General features: G+C 31.5%; 1 protein-coding gene across 1 annotated transcript; it reads right to left on the minus strand.

Annotated features, from left to right (window-relative positions):
• Positions 1-1,454: 1,454 nt before the first annotated feature.
• LOC148273903 (MTOR-associated protein MEAK7) lies at positions 1,455-22,899 on the minus strand. The gene is made up of 11 exons (XM_088237980.1): positions 22,719-22,899; positions 19,887-20,015; positions 10,216-10,348; positions 9,074-9,165; positions 7,338-7,528; positions 6,017-6,144; positions 5,657-5,803; positions 4,770-4,877; positions 3,378-3,496; positions 2,364-2,543; positions 1,455-1,724 (listed from the first exon to the last, which is right to left on the minus strand). The coding sequence occupies exons 2-11, from the start codon at positions 20,013-20,015 to the stop codon at positions 1,611-1,613; spliced, it is 1,341 nt and encodes a 446-aa protein (XP_088094106.1). The 5' UTR covers positions 22,719-22,899; the 3' UTR covers positions 1,455-1,610.
• Positions 22,900-23,298: the final 399 nt, after the last annotated feature.

Raw genomic sequence — 23,298 nt, forward strand, 5'->3', positions numbered from 1 at the left:
TATTTAAGCTCAAATCAATTCACACGCTCCTATCCATACAAATGGTGACCTCCACAGAGCTGATGGACGGGCGACACGAAATTCCAATATGAAATGTGCATATTCTTTCGCTGCACGTTTAATTACTTGTCCGAGCTGACGTTGCGTCCAGTTACGCGTTGCGGGCCAAAACGGTGTTCGGCCCTGTCAACTTTACGGCTTGATGGTGATGACCTCCACAAGACTAAGTGTTATATATACTCATTAATGCCAATCTGTTAGGGCTTCCATAAGCTTGTTGATTGATTTAAATTAAAAAAACAAAAAAAAAGCAACCTAATAAATGTGCAATTCACCATCATACACATAGTAAATGTGGAGTAACCAATTTACATGTGTATTGTGATTTGCTATATCTAAGATGTAGCTAGTATAATAATAACAAGTCTATTTTGGACATATTTTTAACATATGAAATGAATACTTAAACAGAAAAAAAAAAACTTGCAGACACATAGAAATGAAAGAAATGGGATAAACTAAATATTTACTAGCTAATTGTCAATGTATTCATTCGATATTTCAATAAATAATAATGAAATATTATACAAAATCTAAAATAAGATATCCTTACATAATAAAAGGAACATAAAATAAACTCTCTATAACTAACTGCAACCCGCTTATTTAGACATTTTACTACTAATGCTGACACGCCGTTTCTATGCAACTGCCCCCCAATATTTGAATAAGCCTCTGGTTTGTATGAAACTGGCGGAATAACCGAAACAATGAGGAACTTTAGCCATACGGGAATACGTAATTCTTCTGTACGTGTGACGTCACTGAACTTCTCCTAAAGGGCTGAACCGATTTACATGTGATTTTCAGCGAAATGTGAATCTTTGTGCTGCGCGTTGCCTAGTAGGTAAATTGGTTCAGCCGGATGAAACTCACCCGCATGATAAAGGTTCCAGCTCTTTTACTTCACAAAAGTCAACAGATGGAGGAGTTGAGGAAATGTGGATGTTCAAAGATGGGCAGAATGGTGAATTTTACGCAGAGTGTATAGTGGCCACTTAAACCAGCCAATGATAGGTCGTAAGCCCTGTGAATGCCTAGACTCCCATATTCCCTTCTCAAAAGTGATTTCCCTCTCTGTTGCAACAAATTTAAATATGTAATTTTTCATTTCAATATTGTATCATATGTAATTATTATATATTTTAAGTTGCTTTATATTTTTTAAGATAATAATCAGCTGATTTTATAGATAAAAAAATAGATACTGATTGTGCGGTAAATTTCTTAGGGAAGCATCGATTCTATCCAATCTATGGACGATCTGCGCATAGTACAGGCACAAACCAACAAAATAAGTTTTAAGATGACCAATTAATTATTTCTTTTCTCACTATACATAACTTTGTAATTTGTAGATGAAGGACTAATGAACTCGAGAATCGATGTGTACATTTTTTCAATCACTAAGCATTCCCATTCTTTAATCATAACAAATTCATTTTAAGTCTTCACCATAGCTTCTCTATCACCTTTTCCACTGAAGTAGGGTTCCCTTCCAATCAAATCTCGTTTCAATCCGAGTCGAATTGTTCCGAGTCTTCTATACTCTATAATATGGGAGCCTCTCTTAAACCGTCACTATGTTGTTCTTTGCCGACCAGACGAAGCATGGCTTTGGATTCGTAGTTTCCATCGAGAATGCTCATTTCACTTCGTTCACCCTGTTGAAAAAATATTACAAATCAAATGGACAGCATATTTTTTTTAATTCGCAACTAGAATAGCATCTATATATATTTTTTTAATTAATTCTGAAAACAAAATGAAATCTAAATACTGCAAGAAAACAAACAAACAAACCACCATGCCGGTAGGCAGAAAGGATAGAACACAACTTTAGTCTGCCTTTGCATACAGATTGCTCGCTTCCTCTACATATGTGTTTTCTTAGCACGCTCAACGATTGTTCAGACTTTTGACATGTCCATTTTCAAGTGTTTGTTGAATTTGCTCATGCCATGTCTTTCTCGTTTTCTCCATCCATCAACATTTGCATCATAAATCCTTTGAGCCGTTCTTTCGCTGTCCATTTGCTCTACATTTCCAAAGCAACGTAGGACTCCTTTATTCACTCATTATTATGTCGATAATACTTGTCTCAGCCTTACTTAATGCGCGGATCTCGACATTTGTACACTTACTGTGCATAGTTTTACTACACAGAGTTCACATTTTGACAGCATTCAGCCTACTTTCCTCTTTGTTTTTCCGATTTGGCACCAGGAATCCATTTATGACATTCCAATAAAATAACTAGGTAACTGAGTAATACTCGTCATAAAATAAAATGAGATACTGACCGTATTTTCACTCAACGGTTTGTCCCCGACTCCCCACACCTCCAGATTCTTGAAATGGAAGTTCTTGTCTTTGGACATTTGTGTGTAATATTTATAGGTCGTACAACTCTCCGACGAGTGACCGATGCCGTACTCCGAGTCTAACCAGAGGCCGCAGAAGTTAAACTGCCCTCCCATCATCTAAAGGAGAAAAAATATGTAAGTACCGAATATGCAAGTTTGTAAATAAGTAACTATTTTATCGATGAAGCCGGTTATTGGTTATCATACTAAGTAGATTAAAGTTGTTAAACTGTTATCCATTTAAAAATATACATAAATTACAGGCAACTTCCGCCAAAAAACGTCAATAATTTGAATGTTTGTAGTCACAAAAAAATCCCAAAGAACCATAACCATCTCTCTTTATTTCTTTTCAATCCTAAGATGGATTGGTTGACAGCAAAGCTCTGTATCTCCTCTGCCACTCTGGTCTGTTCAATGTGGCCCTCTTTAGGTCTTCATATGACCTGCAGCTCATAACTGCGCATAATTCCTTGAGATAGTGCGAGGACCGTAGTTTGTCCCCTCAGAAATCCCCTCTATTAACTCATGTAGGAGACTCTCGAGACATACTGTGTCCAATCCATCTAGCACGTCTTTCAGAGATGGTCTTAAGCAGATACCTTCGTCCTTCGATTCTACTAAAAACCTCATCACATAGAACCACATCTTGAAAGCCTATAGTCTCTTTTTGTCTCTTCCGAATAGGCGCCACATCTCGCAGTCGTATATTATCTCACTCCATACATAGGTCTTGACAAGGAGGCTTGTGTAGTTTCAGGTCTACATTATTTGATTATTTTATTTTTGATTTTCTATTAAATGCAAGTCTTGACTGATGTACATGGCTGTCATCCTCGCTCTTTGATCGACCATCCCAGTTGATCTTACTCCCGAGGTAGACAAACTCCTTCGCATTCTTTAGTGGAGCTCCATTATCATCAAAAATAAGAAATACTGTAGTATAATTACCAGTCCATTAGGCATAGTCTGCTGGTGCATGTTGAGATACTGGTAGTGGTTATTATAGCCCGTGGAGGGGAATATTCTCATCTTTGGGGCGAGGGTGAACAGGAATGTTGTGTCATCGCCTAAAATAAAAATAAGTAAATCATAACTTACAACAACCATATTGAAACATTAGAAACTGTTCAAAAATTTATATAAAAAATAATGCTTCACAAAAATCGCACTTTTCCCTCTTTCCAATTGTTCCAAGAAGCTAAACTTTTAGACATAAGACAAATATATTGTTTTCAATGTTTAAAATATGTATTTAAGAATCAAAATTTATTTACAAGTATTTCAAATAGATCAAGTCAACGAAGGAATCGTGTGTTAGGAATACCACATTGTAAAACGAGGCTCGCACAGAGACATGCATATTTTATAGGCCAAAAAATTTTTAACTCTTTTTTTACTGATAATATTTTATTGATTCCAAATTTTCCTTCTTTTAAAAAACACGCACTATCCTGGATTCAAACTAAAGATATGAACTCTTTTTTTCTATGATATATTTTGTTGCCCTTTAAAAACAAGAAATATTTTTATGTTTTTTTATATCCTTTTTTAATTACTATAAAAAAAAATACCATATAATCGGTTACAGAATTTTTATTTTCTCTTTCTTATGTTACACAAAATATTATAACTGTCTATTATAGGAGCAAAAATTCATTAACATTTTCTTGTATACCCACGAACAGGCCATACCTTTGTGGGATTTTTTGTTTACTATTTTTACTAATAATATGTATTTCATTGCTATGTAAAAATCATTTGTATCTGGAGTGTTAAATTATTTTTTTAATACAATGCTTAAAACATAAATCAACATAAATATATAAAATCAGCTTTAAAACTAAAAAAAAAACTAAAACAAACCTAATTATTAACGACGTTCTTACAAGGTTACATCATTTTGCAAAAATGTTAGAGATGGGACAAATTGATCAATGTAAATTGATCGAATAAAAAAATAATTAATTTGATGTTGTTCATGAAAAAAGTATAAATATCTTATTTTTTGGTGAATTATTGTGTTAAACACACTATAATAGGCTTGTTTTTGCATTTTAATATACATTTTCGGAAACAGAGTTTCATGATTGCATGAAAAAACTAATAAAATCGATTTAATAAGTGATCAGTAATTTCCCATCACTAATGACATTAGTTTGACAGCTATCATTTTAATCAAGCTATATTTTAAGGACTATAATAAAGCTCAGTCGAAATCAAGTGAGGGTTATCACTAGAGCCCGCCCAGGGCACAGGTCGCAGTGACGTCAGGAGCTTACATGGCAATGACTCCCACTTTGAAAAATAAAAATAAGATTGTTTCAGTGAATGAATACGTACCGGTAAAGTTAGGTCCCAGCGACCAACAGTTCGAAGCAAATCCACCAAATATATGACCATTGTTGTCTTCTACTATGATTACTGAAGGACCTTGATTCATGATTCTCCCTTGAACATAAAATAAATATATTTAATCATTTTTCCTCTAGATTTACATAACCGCAACTGGGTTGAAGATGTAAAATAAAGGGTACTTTTTTGTACGGAGAAATTAGCTGGAATAGTCGACTAGTTCTTTCGTCAATTGGGAACGTGCTGGACGCGCTTTATCAATACATATATTTTAAAAAGAAAATACAAATGGCAGAGGTGATGCATAATGAATAATAAATAACAATGATTTTATTTGTCTTTCTATAAATATTTGTATCCAGATGGGTGAAGAATACAGTTGTGTGTGTGAAATACCAAAACCAGAACCCTGGACAAAGGTATTCGACGGGATGCTCTCAGGTAAAAATCCTGAATAAGGAAATTGGGGAGATATAAGTCCGTCTCATTTTGTAGTGGTTGGTACATTTGCCCCATTATTGAGGTCCTGGGTTTGATTCCTGGCAGAGTTGAAATGAACTGAAATATTTAACTATTCCTGGGCTGGCATCTGAAGCGTACGACTGATCACCTTACCTTCATGAACCAGATGGTCAAAATACGCCGCATTTGATTTACCAATGCAGTCCCATATGCACGACTGGGTGCAGAAAGCGGAGTAATGATGATAAATACAGTTACTATAAAACATTATTATCAATAGTCAAGACAAGCTGGGCAAAATCACTTATATGGATGATTCGCCCATGCTACCTAGATTGAGGTGCGAAGAGATGTGAATCGTGTTAATGTGACAATTGAAAAAAATTCAGCAGGGATACGTCAAGATAACTCACCAAGAAGTGTTGAAAAAGATTCCCCATGGATATTACTGGAGAACAGAAATCTCCAATCCTTCTGCATGTCGGTGGGAAGATGGCCAGCCACGTACACCAGCTGACAGAGGTCAATAATGGCAGGGTAGTCGGGCATATATGTCAGTCCTGATAACAGAGTGCCAACAAATAAAGTATAAGACTATAATATAATAATAGATAAAATATAATCGCAAGTCTGATCACTTCAAAAGCAGACGCAATGTGGAAAAAGCTGGGAATGTATGTCAGGATAGGCAAATGTGGCGTTTCCAACTTCTCTACCTGTCCCTACGGGGAAAAGGCGTGATAGCAGTAGTGTTTTTGAAAAAAGTGACTTACCAACTGGCATAGGAACGAGACTAGTTTTTTGACATTCTTCTTCTACTGGTCGAGGTGTCTTCACTAAGTGGTACAGACTCTTGAATACTTGTTCTATAATTCTCTTAAGGAGTATATTATGTTGCAACCTAAAATATAATTAATTACATGTTAATTTCAATCACATATTACAACAGAGATGGAGAACACTTAAAAAGGGAAAATGGATGTCTAGGCATTTACATAAAAATTAACAAAAAAAAATTCAATCAAAATATTGTTTTGAGTATGTCTCTATCTCACTGTACTGCCTATGACTGAACATCAATATTTCTTGAATTCTTCCACTCGTTGATTTTTGTAAAGTTAAAGAGCTGAAACCTTTATTGATGTGGGTAAGATTCATCTTGATGAACCATTTCACCTATTAGGCAACACCTGACTACATTAGTAACATTTTTTCATAGTTCTCTTCATTTTTGCGAACAGGAAAAAGTCCCAGGTGCTAAATCCGGTGAATAAGGTAGACGGGGCATCAATTTGGTCTGGTATTTTGTCAAAAAGCTGAGAACAAGTCCATAAGAAACACAATTTATATTCAACTTTGTCTTTCATTTCATGAACAATTTAAACTTTTTCCCTTACAGCACACAAAATTACCATTTACATTTTTTTATTTATTTAATATAACATAAAAACATAACATATATACATAAAAACATTGCGAATTAAAAAAAAAAACATATTTCCTTAATATTAAAATAAGAAACTTAAATATGATTAAAATGTTAAAAAGCAACATTTAATTAAGGAGGTTGATAAACAAATATTTTTACCTTTAGTTTGAATTTTGTAAAGACATTGACAATTTTTATTTCGTCGGGAAAATTGTTATAGAAATTTATTCTCTGATATACATAACTTTTTTCAAAATATTTAGTATTAAATTTTGACATATTAATATAACATTGGCGTCTACGTGAATAACTTAATGTATAGATTTTTTTTATTCTCTTTATAGATTTGTAAAAATATTTTATTTTAAATATATTTTGTCAATTGATGGAACATCAAAAATTTGAAATAGTTATTTTCTTGGGAATGTTGATGCTTTTTTTAAATCACTTTAATTATTAATCTTTGTACTATTTTTACCGAGTTTATAATATTTGTGTAGGAACCTCCCCAACCAATATTAGCATAATGTGGTAAATATTGTACAATGGAATAATACACGGTTTTCAATTGTTCAATTTTAAGGATATTTTTAAGTCTTATAAAAATATATATACACTTTCTTATTCTATATCTTTTATTTATATATATGTATAAAAAATATTACCAATCTGCTAAGGATTTATATTCCACAGATACGTGGTTGGGGTGTGTATTGAGCTCAGCCAAAAGTCCTTCAGCTAGAGCCTGTATCTGTTTCTTCTGTACTGTGAATCCCTTGGCTGACCAGCCAGCGAACTGCGAGCAGGCTTCCCGCTTCTGCAGCATCATGTATGTGGCCACTACGCTTTCACAGAACTGTAAATATTAACCACACATTATTTACACAAAAAATACCTCCATGATCCGGTCTCCCTTTTATGTGGGCCGGATAAATCATACTGAATTGGTGCAACACCGTCTAAGAAAAATAGAACAGATGATTGGCTTCAAGAGCTCGAGTCTACAAGAACGTAGAAATAACATTGACTCCATATTCATATTCAGTTTGTTAAATGCTTGATTCATGAACCGTCTTTGCTGGAACAAATTGCACAAAAGTTTGAACAAATTTGATGTTCCTGTCCGCCAGTTGTGAAATAATGATGTGCTGTTCCTTGATCAGCACATCACAAATTATGGCTTGCGAGCACCAATGTCCTAATTATCTTTATATATAAATATAATTCTTCTGTATGTGTGATGCCACTGAACTCCTCCTAGGCCGCTTAACCGATTTATATGCAGTTTTCAGCTAAATGTAGACCTTTGCGCTGCGCGTGTTCGTAGATATTAAAATCTTCAATTTAATATGTAAAAAATAAGTAAGGAGCATAAATGTTTTATTCATCGATCTACCAGGGTTGCATTCGAGGAAAATGCGTTTACAAAAAACTGAAAAGATGTTGTTTTTAGTGGATAAAAAAAGTTTGTTTTTGAATGTTTACAAACAGCATTTGTTTTTTGTGGATCTTAATCAGATTCTTTCCTTAAATTCCTTACAATTTCTACCCATTTATTTATTTTTACTGGATTTTTGGTAAAACTAAAATAATATTAACTGACATTCAACACATTTTTGAAAATCGCATTCATGAATAAAGTGCATCCCTGTTGGTGAGAAGAGCCGAGTTTGACATTTGCAAAAATAGTTCTGTATTTAAAAATGAATTATTTTGTGTTTTGGAATTCAACCTATGCACCTACTTAAATTCAGCATTTGAAAATTAATAATTTTAAGTTTTTGAATTCAATCATAAACAAGTACCTAGGTACCTACTTATCAAGTATTTTTCCAAGGTAATAGCAGGCAAGCCAACGTTCGGGCAGGACAACGTCTGTCGGGTCCGCTTGTGTATAGTAAAATTCTCCTTTATAAAACACTTAAAGCCAGTTCCTTAGGTGCCTTATAAAGGCCAAAATTAAGGGGGATGACAAATTTAGGGGTCTCGCGGGGCATGGGGTGGCTGATAGATGTCGGAAGAGCATCTCGTGCGAATACGAGTGTACGCAAACTTACTGCACATGTTAGAGGAGTTATGAATACGTAACTATGTTGTAAGAGTAGGATAGCAATTAGCCAAAAATGAATGGGGATTAAAAGTTGCGCAATTATAAATATTTGATGTTAGTTTTTATTTTTATTTTATCTCCAGGATTTCCGGTTGATGGAGTTGGCAACCCTACTTTCAGCTGATAGAGATATAGCTAGGCTGTATGTGACTCCAGTCAGTTACACACATAGTCGGATTCCAAGAGCCACTTTGGATATTACTCAGATTAAAGGAATGTACAGTCAGTGTATTCAAACTTACATCAAAATCATCATCATACCCGATAATATATAAATATGTATATCGTTACCTCATTCAGGAGTTCGTATGGAAGTTTAGAGTCGTCGTGAAAATCACTGCCCAGAGAATTATAAAGAGCCATTACTCTTTCATCCAGTGTACCTGAAATATAATTATCGTAAGTTTTACAATATAAATTGGATCAGGTTGTGGTCCCGTGACTAGTGTCTTTATTTGACAATATTACTTTAATTTTAATGAAATACATTTAAAACTTGCTTTAAATATCATTTAGAATTTCACTCACAAAACAAACAATTAACGAACTTATCTGTGTAATGCCGGCTACCAACTTAAGTAGAAAAAAATAAATACATGTTTAGTGATACCACTAATTAAAAAATAAACTTGCAATATTTTAATTTCGGCAGGTACAGGAGTAAACTAATCTTAAAATTTGTGTATGTTTAAATGGATATTAATCTTAAAATAAGTATATATTATAATGAATATTAAGCTTAAAATTAGTGTATATTTGAATGGATATTAATCTGAAAATTAGTTAATATTTGAACAAATATTAATCTTAAAATTAGTGTATTTTTGAATGAATTTTAATCTTAAAATAAGTGTTTATTTGAGCAAATATTAATCTTAAAATTAGTGTATATTTAAATGGTTATTAATCTGAAAGTTGGTGTATACTTGAATGGATATTTATCTGAAAACTAGTGTGTATTTGAACAAATATTAATCATAATTGGCGGTCTCGGTGGTGTAGTGGTCAAGACGCTTGACTCACAGACGGAAGGTTCCGGGTTCGATTCCCGGTGAGAACACAAAAATTAAATGTGATTTTTCTCAAGCCTGGGTGTTCTGTGATGTAATTCACCGCTGTAATTGGGCCTCCTGGCCTGTTGTGGTGCAAAAATAAAAAAAAATAAAAAATAAAACTATTGTATATTTGAACGGATATTAATCCTAAAATAAGTGTATACGTGAATAGACTTTAATCTTAACATAAGTGTTTATTTGAACAAATATTGATCTTAAAATAAGTGTATGTTTGAATGGATATCAACCTTGAAATAAGTGTTTATTTGAAAGAATGTTAAAATTAAAATGAGTGTATATTTTAATGGATGTCAATCTTAAAATGAGTATATATTTGAATGAACAACCGAGTTAAAAGGGTTAATAAGAATGACAAACCTCTGACACAGTAGACATACAGTTCTGCGAACCTCTGAAACTCAACAATGTTTTTCTTACCGCTGCCGTAGCCGAATAGGAAGTTAGATAAGAACTTGGGTAGTCTGGGATCCATATAGCTTCCCCACATTTTCTAGAAACAAAATCATATTTTTAGAATTTTATGCAAATGCAAGCAAAAATGCTAACTGTATTACAGACAAATCTGTGGTGATATTGTGAATCTTCTCTACTCCCTAGAGAGTGGTTGATTTGGGGATTTTATTTTATTAAATGCGACGACACTTTGCTTCATATAATGGCCACACTGATGATTAAACGCCTTTTTTTTCATAGAGTCTTTATTCAATAAAATATTTATTTATTAATGAAATCATACAGTCTTTATATAAAACAAGGTACAAAAGAACAATTAAAAAAAGTAAGACCAATTACAGATTTCACACTAATTTATTATGAATGCAGGAGGAGAGGGGAAAAATAATTGAATTCTAAAAAAGTAAAAATAAAAATATTACATAAAAAGTACATAAAAAGGAGAAGACATTGTATAGCTACTCTACTTTCCTCCCTCTCTCTCTGCTTCCATGAACATTTAAATTTATTTGTAAAAAATCACAACAAATTATTAGATGCAGGTAGTAGATGTAAGTAAGTATAAATTAAGAGTTGAAATCAAAAGTTAAAATTAAAATCAAAAGTAAAAGTTAAAATTTAAAAGAAAAGTTTAAATTAAAATTAAGTTAAAAGTTTAAATTAAAAGTTAAAATTAAGAATTAAAATTAAAAAGTTAAAATTGAAAAATAAAATTAAAAATCAAATTAAAAGTTAAAAGTCAAGCAGGAGATAAATTAAAAATGTCTTTAACAGATCTGATAAAAATATGGTATTTACAATGTAATATATCGATGTCACTAAAACTGTCATTATAGGTAATCTGTATTCTTCGTAGAGTGCTATTTTTTAAATAATTAGTCATTGAGTTAGGAATGTCGAAGAGTACAGATTGACGACACGTGATTACAATAATAATACATTATAAAGAAAACAAAGTATTAAAATATATTTTGTCCCAATAAACTATTCAATAATAGTTTGTCATTGGTTGCTCAGACATTAGTTTTAATTAATAATCAAATAAAAAGAGTAGAGACATAATACTGTATACGTATAAAATAATAAACATAAAAATCAGTTTAAAGATTTTTTTTAAGTAAGAAAATAGAGTAAAATAATATAATTAAAATTAAAGAATAGCAATTTACTTGAAAATATTTTAAATAAAAGAAAAAAAAATCAAACACATATAAAAATAGTGTGTGCTCATAAATGTAATCAAAACAAGATAAAAAATAAAACAAAGTAAATAGAAAATTTCAATTCATATCTAAAAAAAATAAAATAATAAGAAAATTAAAAGTACCTATTAAAATTAAGATCCAAAAAATGTATATAAAATAAGAAAGAAATAAAAGAAAATGTTAACCTAAGAAAATAACAAAAATGTATTCAATGAGAGAAAAAAAAATGTTTTACATAAATAATAAATCAATATAGGAACGTTCTGTCTACTAACCACAAATGATGTATAAAATTGTTAAAAAACCGAAAAAAACTAATGCAGTTTGGTCGATTCAACGTAATTAAGTGTTTTGAGTAATGCTGAAGGACGCAATATTGTTCTTAATGAAAATCATCATGTTTGATTTCACGTGTTCATATTTATTTGACATTTAATCATCAGTGTGGCCAGATACGAAGTAAAATGTGATCGAATGCAAAAAATTTAAATCTGTAAATTAACCCATTGCAACACAAAGCCGGCGAATCGGCGGCCAAGGTAAATTTGTCACTGACTCACGAAGCCGGCGATTCACCGGTTTGTCTTTGAAGTGATTTTTTTCACATTAAAACTGAATGACGATAACTTAATTCATAAAAATTACATAAATAAGTATATTTCGGGTACTGATTTCATAATAAAATGTAATAATCCCAATTTATTTCACATTAGGCGGCTTCCGTGGTGTAGTGGTCAAGACGCTTGACTCACACACAAAAGGTTCCGGGTTCGATTCCTCACAAAAAATAAAATGTGATTTTTCTCAAGCCAGGGTGTCCGGTGATGTAATTCACCACTGTAATTGGGCCTCCTGGCCTGTTGGGGTCCAAAAAAAAAATTATTTATTATTTAGTCTTAATGTTATTGTAATAAAAAAGTGTCAAAATTAAATAGTGTGTTGTATGAACAAATTATGTCATCTTTATTAGTGGTGCAATGGGTTAATCACTTTTTAGGGGGTAGTGAAGATTCAAAATACCATCCCTGGTCTTAATTATAAGTCAAATATAGTCTGGTGACGTTGGTCACAATGAAACCGTTGCGGGCAAACAAGTTGAAGTTATCGTTATTTTATATAATATAATTAGATTTGTCTTTTTGATTGCATAAAATGCTCTAGATTTGTTGATATGTTATATAAAAAATATTCCAGAGTGCAAAGAATCCAGTGAAGAAGTATTAAATTTTCATTGTAATATTGGCTATCTGTTTATGAAAACAAATGGTGTGCTTTATGACTCGGGTGCTAACAGATGTTAGCCAGCTTTCGAAGCATTTGAATATTCAACACAACATCGCCCACAAAATAACTCTCTTTCAGTAAACAGTTTACAGTGAGAGAAGTGCTCAGCGCAGTTCATAAATTATTAATTGATGTGAGAAATTATCTTACCCAATCTATTAATAGAGCATAAGAATTTCGATACGAAAGAAGCGATTTTAATTATTCGTTATAGTTTTAGTAATATACAAATTATAAAAACAATAAAATGCTTTGTACTTACAGCCAATCTGCCAAACAAAATGAATTTTTTACCCTTGAAAATAGACGCACTGTATCTGAATTATGCTATTTATATGAATTATTAAATAATAAAGTAGACTCTTTTAACCTACTCTCCAAAATTAATCTTAATGTCCCCCTTTCGCGTGACAAGAAATAAGTATTTATTCCATCTATGCCCAACACTCTTTCCTCTATCGTTTTTGCTCTAACAATACTTTTTTTTCATCCATTAAAACTTGCTTAAGAATGAGTTAATTTATTTAAAAATAAATTAAGACTCATTCTTTCTGGCTGGGATATGATCCTTCTTGCTATTTAATGATGCTCACACTTACTCACACCTTAACACTTACTCCCACACAAAAACACATAAACACACATCTATACTTACTCTCATACAAATACACATAAATGCACCCTTTTATCGTACCACAATTTAATATTTAGAAACTTCGCTAGTCTGTCTTTAAACCGTATCTTTTTTTATGTTATTATATCATTGTCGACTGTTCGTTTCTTTAAAATAAATCAAATAGAGGTATCATTCGACTTTGTAAGGAATGAAGAAATAAGATAATAGACGCAGCAAACTCCGGTAACAGCTGTCATCAAGCGGGGGTGATACAGTTGGCTGAGCCATACACTGCAGGTGCCTACCGAGAGCCTTAAACATGCTTGCGTACTTTAAAAATATTTAGAAATACCAAAATTCCATTTTTTTAAATGTAAATGGGGGCTAGGTTTCGTGCCATCCATCCTGTAATCTAGGTCCTATCTGTTATTAAACAATATTATAATTGGAAACGAGGAACTAGAATCCCAACCGTCCATGCGCTATGTAGCTGCAAGACATGTTGGGATATTTAATGTACAGCGCCCTTGAGGAGATTTTCATAAAAATAGCACTATATAAATTATCCACAACTTTAACTCTCTTATCTTTGGTTGATTCATATAAATAGTCCGGTTTTATTCAAATACTTTTTTTTTTTTTTTTCATACTTTCTCCAGAAATTTTGCAGCACAATTTAATGCTCTAATTTCTACCGCGCGTAAGAAATCATTTTTTATATCTAACAAATTTACGGGGTCATAACTGGATGCTCTATCGTCACCAATTCCACCTCAATTCCAAGGAAAACTTCCTTTCCAGCATGTTAGTTTCAGACTGGAATAAATTGCCAAGCCTAATTGTCCATTCCATTCCAGTCAACCAGTTCGAAAACCGTTTGGATGCTTTTTTGAAGGAATAAGAACTTGGACAAAAAGCAGTACACGTGATATAGGCGCACCAGCAAAGGCTGCCTGCCTATAACGAATAATAATAATAGGTTTCCGTAGAGCTGAACTTCTTCATTGGCAGATTCTAGTGCTGTCATTTGGCATGTGAAAGTTGATCTTATTTGGTAATAATGGACAGTCCAACAGAAAGTTAAATATTTTATATCATTAACTGAATGATTTGAGTATCTGTGTCTATGGATCAACCCATCGTCAAAACAAATAACATTAATCTGTAATAAATATGATACTTGAGTGTTTTATTACACTTATCAATAAAATCACAGCAAGTCATCATTATACTATTTTCTCTTGTGCAATATCCTAAAACATTGTGTTGAAACTGTACTGAAGGGGTATGTCGACTCCAGGGAAAGAATGATCAACACTTGAGGAGAGTAAGAAGAAAATGAAGAATAATTTTTAATTAAAAAAAAATATAATCTATATAAAAGGCAATGTTCGTATGTGTGTCCTCGATGAACTGAATAACTACTGGACCGATTTACATCCGGTATTTAGCTAAATGTACATCTTTGCCACGAGCCAGTTTATAGCTCTTAAAATCTCCAATTTATTAAGTAAAAAAAAAGTTAGGAGCGTAAATGTTTTTTTAATCGCTCACTAGGGTTGCATTAGTCGAGAATGCACATACAAAAAAATGGAAGGATGTTGTGTTTAGTGTATAAAAAAGTTTGTTTTTGAATGTTTACAAACAACATTCGCTTTTTATGGATCCCAATCAGATTATTTCCTTAAATTCCTTATAATTTCTATCCATTTATTTCTTTTTACTGGATTTTTGGTAATACTAAAATAATATTAACTGACATTCGATACATTTTTGAAAATTGCATTCCTAACTAAAGGCAGAGATAATGTAGAACTATTACTAGTAGGCACCCCTAAACAGAGTTTGACATTTGCTAAAAGAATTCCATATTTGAAAATGAATTACTTTATGTTTTGGGATTCAAACACAAACAAGTACTTAGGTACCTACTTTTTCTAATTATTTTTTTTATTAATCAATATATTTCATAAATGGCACATGTTTTTTTTTTATTCAATCCAAATCTAGTAAATGTTATAACTGTAACTCTCCAAAAAAGAAACTAACTCTTGTGCTTATTATAGTTATTTATGTATTAGAATTTATATAATTTTGAATATACGAGTATATGAGAAAAAAAACTTATGGAATATGAAAAGAAAAATAGAAAATAATAATACATTGATAATAATTAAAATAGAATGCTGTTTTTACATGGGTTACAAAAATTTCTTTAAATTTACCTTGAATTTATTTACTGATTTATTAGTTTTAATAGTTTTTAGTTCATTAGGGAGATAATTGTAATTTTTATACCTTTGAAGACAAAGCTATTTTGACCATGACTTGTGTGGAATATAGGGATTTTAATATTATTTTGGTATCTGAGTGACTTGTTCAACTCATTTTTTTTCTTCTTTACAAATTTGTATAATGGAATTTATTAATTGCAACATTATTTATTTATTCATACAAATACATTTATATTACAAAAAAATAATAACGTATCCCTAACTCTATGAGGCCAAGAGCCCTGTGTTGAGTTGGGATACAACATGATGGAAAGTGGAACCATACATATTATTAAACAGTAGCAAATATACTAATTTAAAATTACTACATAAACAAATATTTCAATAACATCTGTACAACACGCTTAACTGTATAAAAATCTATGCAATATCTTGCAGCAGTCTCCTGCAATGGTCCAAATGCAAATTTGTACACTTCTCCCGAAAATGGCTTTCAATTTGGAGAACATAATATATTTATCCAGGACATTGAACACTTTTGGGGCCACAAAAGAGAAATTCCTCTGAGCAAAAGTCATATGTGTTTTGGTATGAAATAATTCGAATACAGGAAAACCTCGTACGAGCATTCTGCTAGGATCTTCTCTTCTAACCGCATGACTAGAAATGTATCAATGATTCTTTTTTTTTAAATTGCCTAATGTCCAGTACCTTCATAAATTGAAACAATGTCTCAGATGGGAAAATGGGGGGACATCGAAGCATCACTCTCAGTATTAATTTTTGTACATTTATTAGGGGGTTCATGATAGACGATAATGTAATGAAATTTAAAAAAAAACACGATTATATTTAAGATTCTCTTCATTTAGTCTAAAACATATATTAAATTAATGCTCAAAGTCTTACTGAAAATTTCTGAAAATGATCAGTCATTTAATTTAATTGTGGCAGATTATTATACTAATCCTAAGAATTTCTTGAACAAATTGTTTTAAATGTTGTTAATCAGTGTACGAAACCTTTTTAACAAGAATAAGCTCGCTGTAAGACATCTTCAGTTCATCAGTTTCCATGTGCATGACATTGTGTATAGTACATTCACTGCCAGACATGATGAATGAAGCAGTATAATCGAGATTTATTGACTGATTTACCACCATACTCGAAGAGAAACTAACTGAAGCGTACTGCCAACATGACATTTAGATGTTAATTTGAACACTTAAGAACTGTCTAAGTCTTAGGACTCTGATTGTTTTTAAATATTACCGAGTAGACTTTGATCACAAATAACTTTTACGCCGATAAATAAAAGCTAATTTTTCGAGATTCTGTATGTAATCAGCCTTTTTTATGATTCAGGCTAGGCAAGCTAAGCGTCTAATAAACTAGATGACATAATTTGGGGTGACTGATCGTTCTTTCCCCGTACTTTTCATATAATATCATAACATAATCTAAATACATATAATAAAAAAAGCAATTATGAAAAAGCAACAGTATTAGAATATTCTAGATAAGATATGGTACACAATCAATATATTGAGAGATTATAAACACGCAATGGAATCCATCATTACATCGCTTTTTTGTAAGAAAAAGGTGGTACATTTTTAACCTTTTGTGATGTGCTGCTAAATTTTATAATTTTAATTTAATTTAAAGAGGGATTTTAGTTATGTATAAAAAATAATTTTAAAAAGAATGGAAATGTTAAAAGTGTAAAAACGCATTTTAATGTAAAATAAAACAAAAAAATATATAGTTTATTTTTTTAACTATACTAAGTCCGGGCAGGTGAAGAATACAGTTCTGTGTGTGAAATAGAACCAGAACCCTGGACGAGTGTTTTCCACTCACTATTTTATGTGATATGTTAATAATGTGAAGGTCACATTATTTTTATTATTAATTGTAGTTTGTAAGAGAAAAAATATGAATAAAAATAAAAAAATAAAATACTAAATAAGTCATAAATACTACTTACTCTTTAAAAGATAAAAAATCTCCATCTAAGAACAGGCTGAGCTATATTAGATGGAGACTATCCTAACCAGAGGGCGCTCCGCATTCATTTTCTATTCACTAACTTTATATAGATTCCCTGGTAGTAAATATTTATACTTATATATGCAATAAATTAATAAAATAAATAAATAAATGTTTTAATACCATTTTTTATTTTTACTAAATTATGAGTTACTCAACTTAAAAAATAATTATAATAATAAAAACACGTATATAGTTTTATTCCACTGTTACCTATGATTTTTACCAGTGACTGGGTTTTGTCTAAACCGACATCGTCAGACTGGATGATGTCGGTCATGACGAAACCCGGTCCCTGGTAAAAATTATAAGTAAAAGTGGAACAAAACTATGCTAATATTTTTATTATCATAATTAAAATGCAGTTCTATCAAGAAATTTTAGTAGAAAAGCTCAATCTATTAAAAAATAAACTAAATGATCCATTAAAATTAAGGGATTTTCGAAGTGTTTTGTTGCTGGTCTGTAGCTCAATCACAAATAACTATCTACTTGCTTAAAAAAATGCTAAGCATTTGAGTGGTCACAATGAACAATAGTGAGCATGCTTAAGTTAGCGCAGTCATAAGTCAACGCTCGTGTCAGTTTGTTTTTTGTTTTCCTTGTAAATAAATACAGTTCATTGGCAAAAATCGGCGTTTACTATGAAAAATAATACAATATATTGTATTTGCAAAATAGTAAGGATTATCTATTACAAAAAAGTGAAAATTAAATTACAATTACTATGGCAACTGCTTTTTTTGACATTTGGCATATGAACCGCCGGCTAAACGCGTAAGTGAGACCGCGAACCTGTGAAGCTGTTTTGGGCGTTTAGGATTTTCCATATTGACACCGGTGAAATTCAAATATGTGATTGCACAGCAGGGTTATACGTCGCATACTTAATGTTCAAGGCGGTGACTCTGATACTTAATGTTAAAGGTCACGATTATGAATATCTCCATTTGAAAAAATCACCTTGTGCCTGTCAAACGATAGAAATGGTCAAAAAATATACATATCTAGGCTTAACTATCGAAAATAATTTTCATTGGAAATTACATGTAGAAACTGTTTGCCAAAAACTAAAAGCGGTACTTATAAAATTTAATCATTTGAAATTCTGTGTTCCGCGGGCCACCCTGTACTGTTTATACCATGCGCTGGTTGAGTCAATTATATCACATGGAGTGAGTTGTTACGGGCTAACATTTACAACGTATACAAATAGGATAAAAAAATTACAAATTAGATTCCTTAAAATGTTAGCAAGTAAAACCAACATGATAACTTGTCAAAATGACTACGAAAATCTTTTCCCGATGTGTAAAGTTTTGACGGTACAGAATATGATATACTATCGCCTGATAACAGAGGACTTCATGGATTTCTACAAAACGCCAATATCACATAAGCATGAAACGCGCCAAAAAGTGAGAGGAAATTTCATAGAAAGAAGAGCTATAAATGCGTATGGAGAGAGGACCAGGGCGAATATACTCCCTCGCATAGTAAAGAGACTCCCAGACAAAATAAAGAATAGTGAATTAAATAAAAACAAACTAAAATTGGTTTTAAAAATCTTTTTCTTAAATTCTAAGTTTAGTGTGTAAAAAAACAAAAATAAAAAAATGGGGAAACCAAACAATTTAAAACAGTGTCAAAAAAAGTGTTTGTTTTTTATTTTTTATTTTTTATTTATTTCGTTATCAAAAAAGACTTGATTTACTTGTATTTAATTTTTTTAAACTTTTATTTCATTGATATATTTAAGATTTTTTTATATTTTATGTAAACATTATTATATTGTGTTACCAAAATGTTTAAAGAGAGAAATCCCTGCAAAAAAACTGCTTTTGCAGTTTGGCGGGAATTAAAAAAAATTGTTTAGAAGAATGCTTATGTGAAAAAAATTTCAATTTCAATAAAAAAACGTAAATATTTTGTCATTTAATATTAGGTGTTCACGGATGTTCCACTGTGATCGCGAATATGATAAACAACCATGGTGAGAAATTGTAATCACATCGCTTATCAGCACGTCGATAATTACTTGTGATCGAGCTACTGGTATCGATAATAAGTTATAATGTTGTAAGAGTAGCAAATATGCGAAGAATGTATGACGACTAAAGCGGGTGTTACAGTAGTTATTGTCAGTTCGATGAAATGAAGCATTGTACAAAATGAGCTACTCACGAAGAGATCTTCTTCCTTTATTTTATCCGAGTTTTTACTGACTGTTTTGAAAGAGTGCGCCACAACGGGCTGCTCATCTCGGGACAAAATAGTGCATTTTTCTGCTAATTTCTTGCTGGCGTTTCCCATCTAGAAGAGAACAAACATCATTAATAAATGTCCCATTCAACATAATGGGGAAGTTGAGTAGTTTAAAAAATATATATATTTGTTAATAGATTATTAATCTAAGCCAAAATTATTTTATGTGTTGTATTATCAGCGCAACGATTTTTTAAAGTTTGTTATTTTGAAATGACTCCGCATATGACGTGTAAAGTTTTTTTCACCTTTTTTTCTTAACACAATATACATATAAACATTATGCATTTATTCCCTTTTGTGTCATATTAATATAAAAAAAGTACATTTAATAATATTTTTAAAAATAATATTTTCATTATTATTAATAATACACCAGCAACTATTAAGCTGATGTGTGTATATCAAATGTATATGGTTATTAAACATTATAAATTGATGTGTGCATCTAGGCAGTTTTTGAACACATTAACTGAACTAGCACCAATCACTTTCTCGGGAAGGCCATTCCATTTCTCCACAACTCGGTCTGTCAGGAAGTTCTTCCCGGGGTTGAATGAGAAGGAGGTAGTGTTAAGTTTCAATGAATGACCTCTGAGATGGCGGTTTTCATTCATAGTGAACATTGATTTCAACTTGGGTACATTATATTGCTCAGTTAAGATTTTGAAAGTTTCAATCTAGTCACCACGCTGCCTCCGCTCTTCCAGTGAACTTAACCCAAGCTCCCTTAAGCGGTCCTCATATGATTTATTTCTTAATTATGTATGAATTTTTTCTTTAAAAACTTTAAAAAAGTCAATGATATCCTTAAGCCTCATGTGATTGCGCCAATTTCGTAATATTAGGTTCAAGTTTAGTCAAATATGATCTCAATCAATTTTGAGATTTTTTCAATGTATGCATTACTCCACTAAAACCGGGTTGATATTGATCGGGTTATGGTCCCTTGGCTAGTGTCTCGGACTTGTGGCTCGAAGGTCCGTGGTCCGAATCCCACTCTACCCCAACTTGATTCCCATTTTCTAATAGTGAGTTTTTTACAACTCGTTGAAAATGGCCCTCAAAATTAAATATTTGGGTAAATCATAAGAACGCAAATATTTATTTTTATGAAATTTAAAAAAAAAAAAAAACCTCTAGTAAATAGGAAGATGGAAATGCTTTGATGTGTAATTTCACTTCTTTCTACATAAGAGGGTATGGATAGCGAAAACGAACCCAAAAAGCATTATAATTACATTGATTAAATACTATTTTGGTTTCGCAGTCATTTTGTAAGTCAATAAACTGCTCTTTGAAATAGGAACTGACACATTCTACGTCTGATAAAAATGGATTACCAGCCTCGGACGGTACAAAACTTTCAATCATAGGTGATATTTTGAACATGATATTGAACTTATTTTTCTATATTGACTAATATTGCTAAATATTTTAAAACGCCCCGCCAGAACTTCAAACAAACGGGCGCTGGCGCCCCAGTTAAAGATCACTGATTTAGAAGAACTAGTGACGTTTCAAAGTAGTTTGTTTTTATTTCAATCATATTTATTATTTTTTTCATGCATTTTTAAGAAACTTGGCTGTTAAATTAAATGTTCTAATTTTTACGGCGCGTAAGAAAACATTTTCATATTCGATTTCTTGTATCACTGAACTTCCTCATTGCACAAATACAATAATAATGTTTCTACGTCACGAAATGTAAGTATGAAACCTAGAATCTTAATTCCAAAATTAAAAACAATAATAGGACAACATCATTATACTTACAGAGGAATATTTTTCTTTAAAGAAATGAAGAAAATTAGCAAAAATACAGTCAGGAATACAACATACTTAAGAAAGAAGTCAAAAATTATATTTATATTTTTTTTTCATGGGGAACTTGTTGAAAACACTGCATATTTTGTTGTAATTTATATTAAAAATATTTATGAATAAAAAAAGAAAACACATTATTGTAAGACATCGTCACTCTCCTTTAGTACACAAGAATTGTTTTTTTTTAATGTTAATATAAACATATTTAGTTTCAAAACCAGGTTGTGGTAACTAAATGGACAGCGTGAATCCGAAAAACTATTTAAATTAATGTAGCAATTAATATATTAAACCTAACCAACTAATAAATTTCAATCAACAAACTAAAATCAATAAACAATAATCTAATGCCAAACTGTCTTGTCTCGCAAATATTCTTCGACTCTACAGTAGCTCTTTCCAAACAGCCTGTGCTTGACAAAATCTTAAAAAAAAATTGCTGGCAAAGTCTGAATTTCAAGAGGTACCTTGTAGTAGTTTGTATGCAGTTTGAGGCGAAAGACTTATACATGTTTTTGCAGTACAAAACAAAAACATAAACTTACAATAAATGGGACAAAGTGGGTAGTCACGATTATTTTACACTACTTATAAAAATGTCTGCCTTAAAATAGGTTGTTCCTAGTTAGGCAGATTACACCCAATCCAGATAAATCTATTACCACAAAAATGTAGTAGAATATAGGAATCACTTATAAATCATTTTTATTATTGATTAAAAACATACATTTTCAAGAACGCAGATTAAATAGGTAACCTGCCCCCGTTTAATTACAGCGGGTTTTCATTACTTGATATATTTCGTAAATAAATATTACGAATGCAAACACACAAAATATTATATAAATTATTTTTCAATTTACATTTTGACATTGACAGTAGAACGAAAATTAGGTTACGTTGTACATAAAAAGGATTCATTACCTTTAAAACGTCAGCGCGCCGCCGTTTCTTATAAAGCAGATACTCGTAATGAAATCTCCAGGTTTTCACATAGGATTCTGTTTACAATATACGGAAATTGACTAGATTATTCCGACTAGAAATATATCAGGAAAACGTAAACATTATCGGCAAAACGCAAGATCCTGACAAAAGTAGTAATGTGCAGATAAAAATTTCATAATTTGACGTTCGGTTATTTCCACATCCACAACGGATAACGGAATTATTCGATTATATCCGAAAACAGGAAATTGACATTAATTTATTTAAAAAAGCAATAACAGACAACTGGACATACATACTCGTACATAGATAAATAACATACGAGATATTTACAATATTTCAAGACTCTTTACCCTTTATTATTATTGATGACGCGAGTAGATACCGGATATATGTGTCGTTTTTTAAAAATATCGATTTTTTTTTACATAGACAAAGGTTTTATGAACAGCCCTTTAACATAAAGTCAACTACGCCATAAAAGTAGCAGAGAACAGATTTTGACAGTGAATGAAGGTGTGGTATATTAATAATTATACTGGGTGCTCAAAACTTC

The sequence above is a fragment of the Micrasema longulum genome, unplaced genomic scaffold (assembly GCF_059751315.1).
Source record: "Micrasema longulum isolate JH-2025_06_02 unplaced genomic scaffold, ASM5975131v1 h1tg001806l, whole genome shotgun sequence".
NCBI lineage: Eukaryota > Metazoa > Arthropoda > Insecta > Trichoptera > Brachycentridae > Micrasema > Micrasema longulum.

Coding starts and splice junctions, on each gene's coding strand:
- LOC148273903 (XM_088237980.1), bottom strand. CDS start 20,015: ATGGGAAACGCCAGCAAGAAATTAGCAGAAAAATGCACTATTTTGTCC. Junction 9,166..10,215: donor GTATGTCTACTGTGTCAGAG/GTTTGTCATTCT, acceptor ATTATATTTCAG/GTACACTGGATGAAAGAGTA. Junction 4,878..5,656: donor ATCTTTTTCAACACTTCTTG/GTGAGTTATCTT, acceptor TTTATGTTCAAG/GGAGAATCATGAATCAAGGT.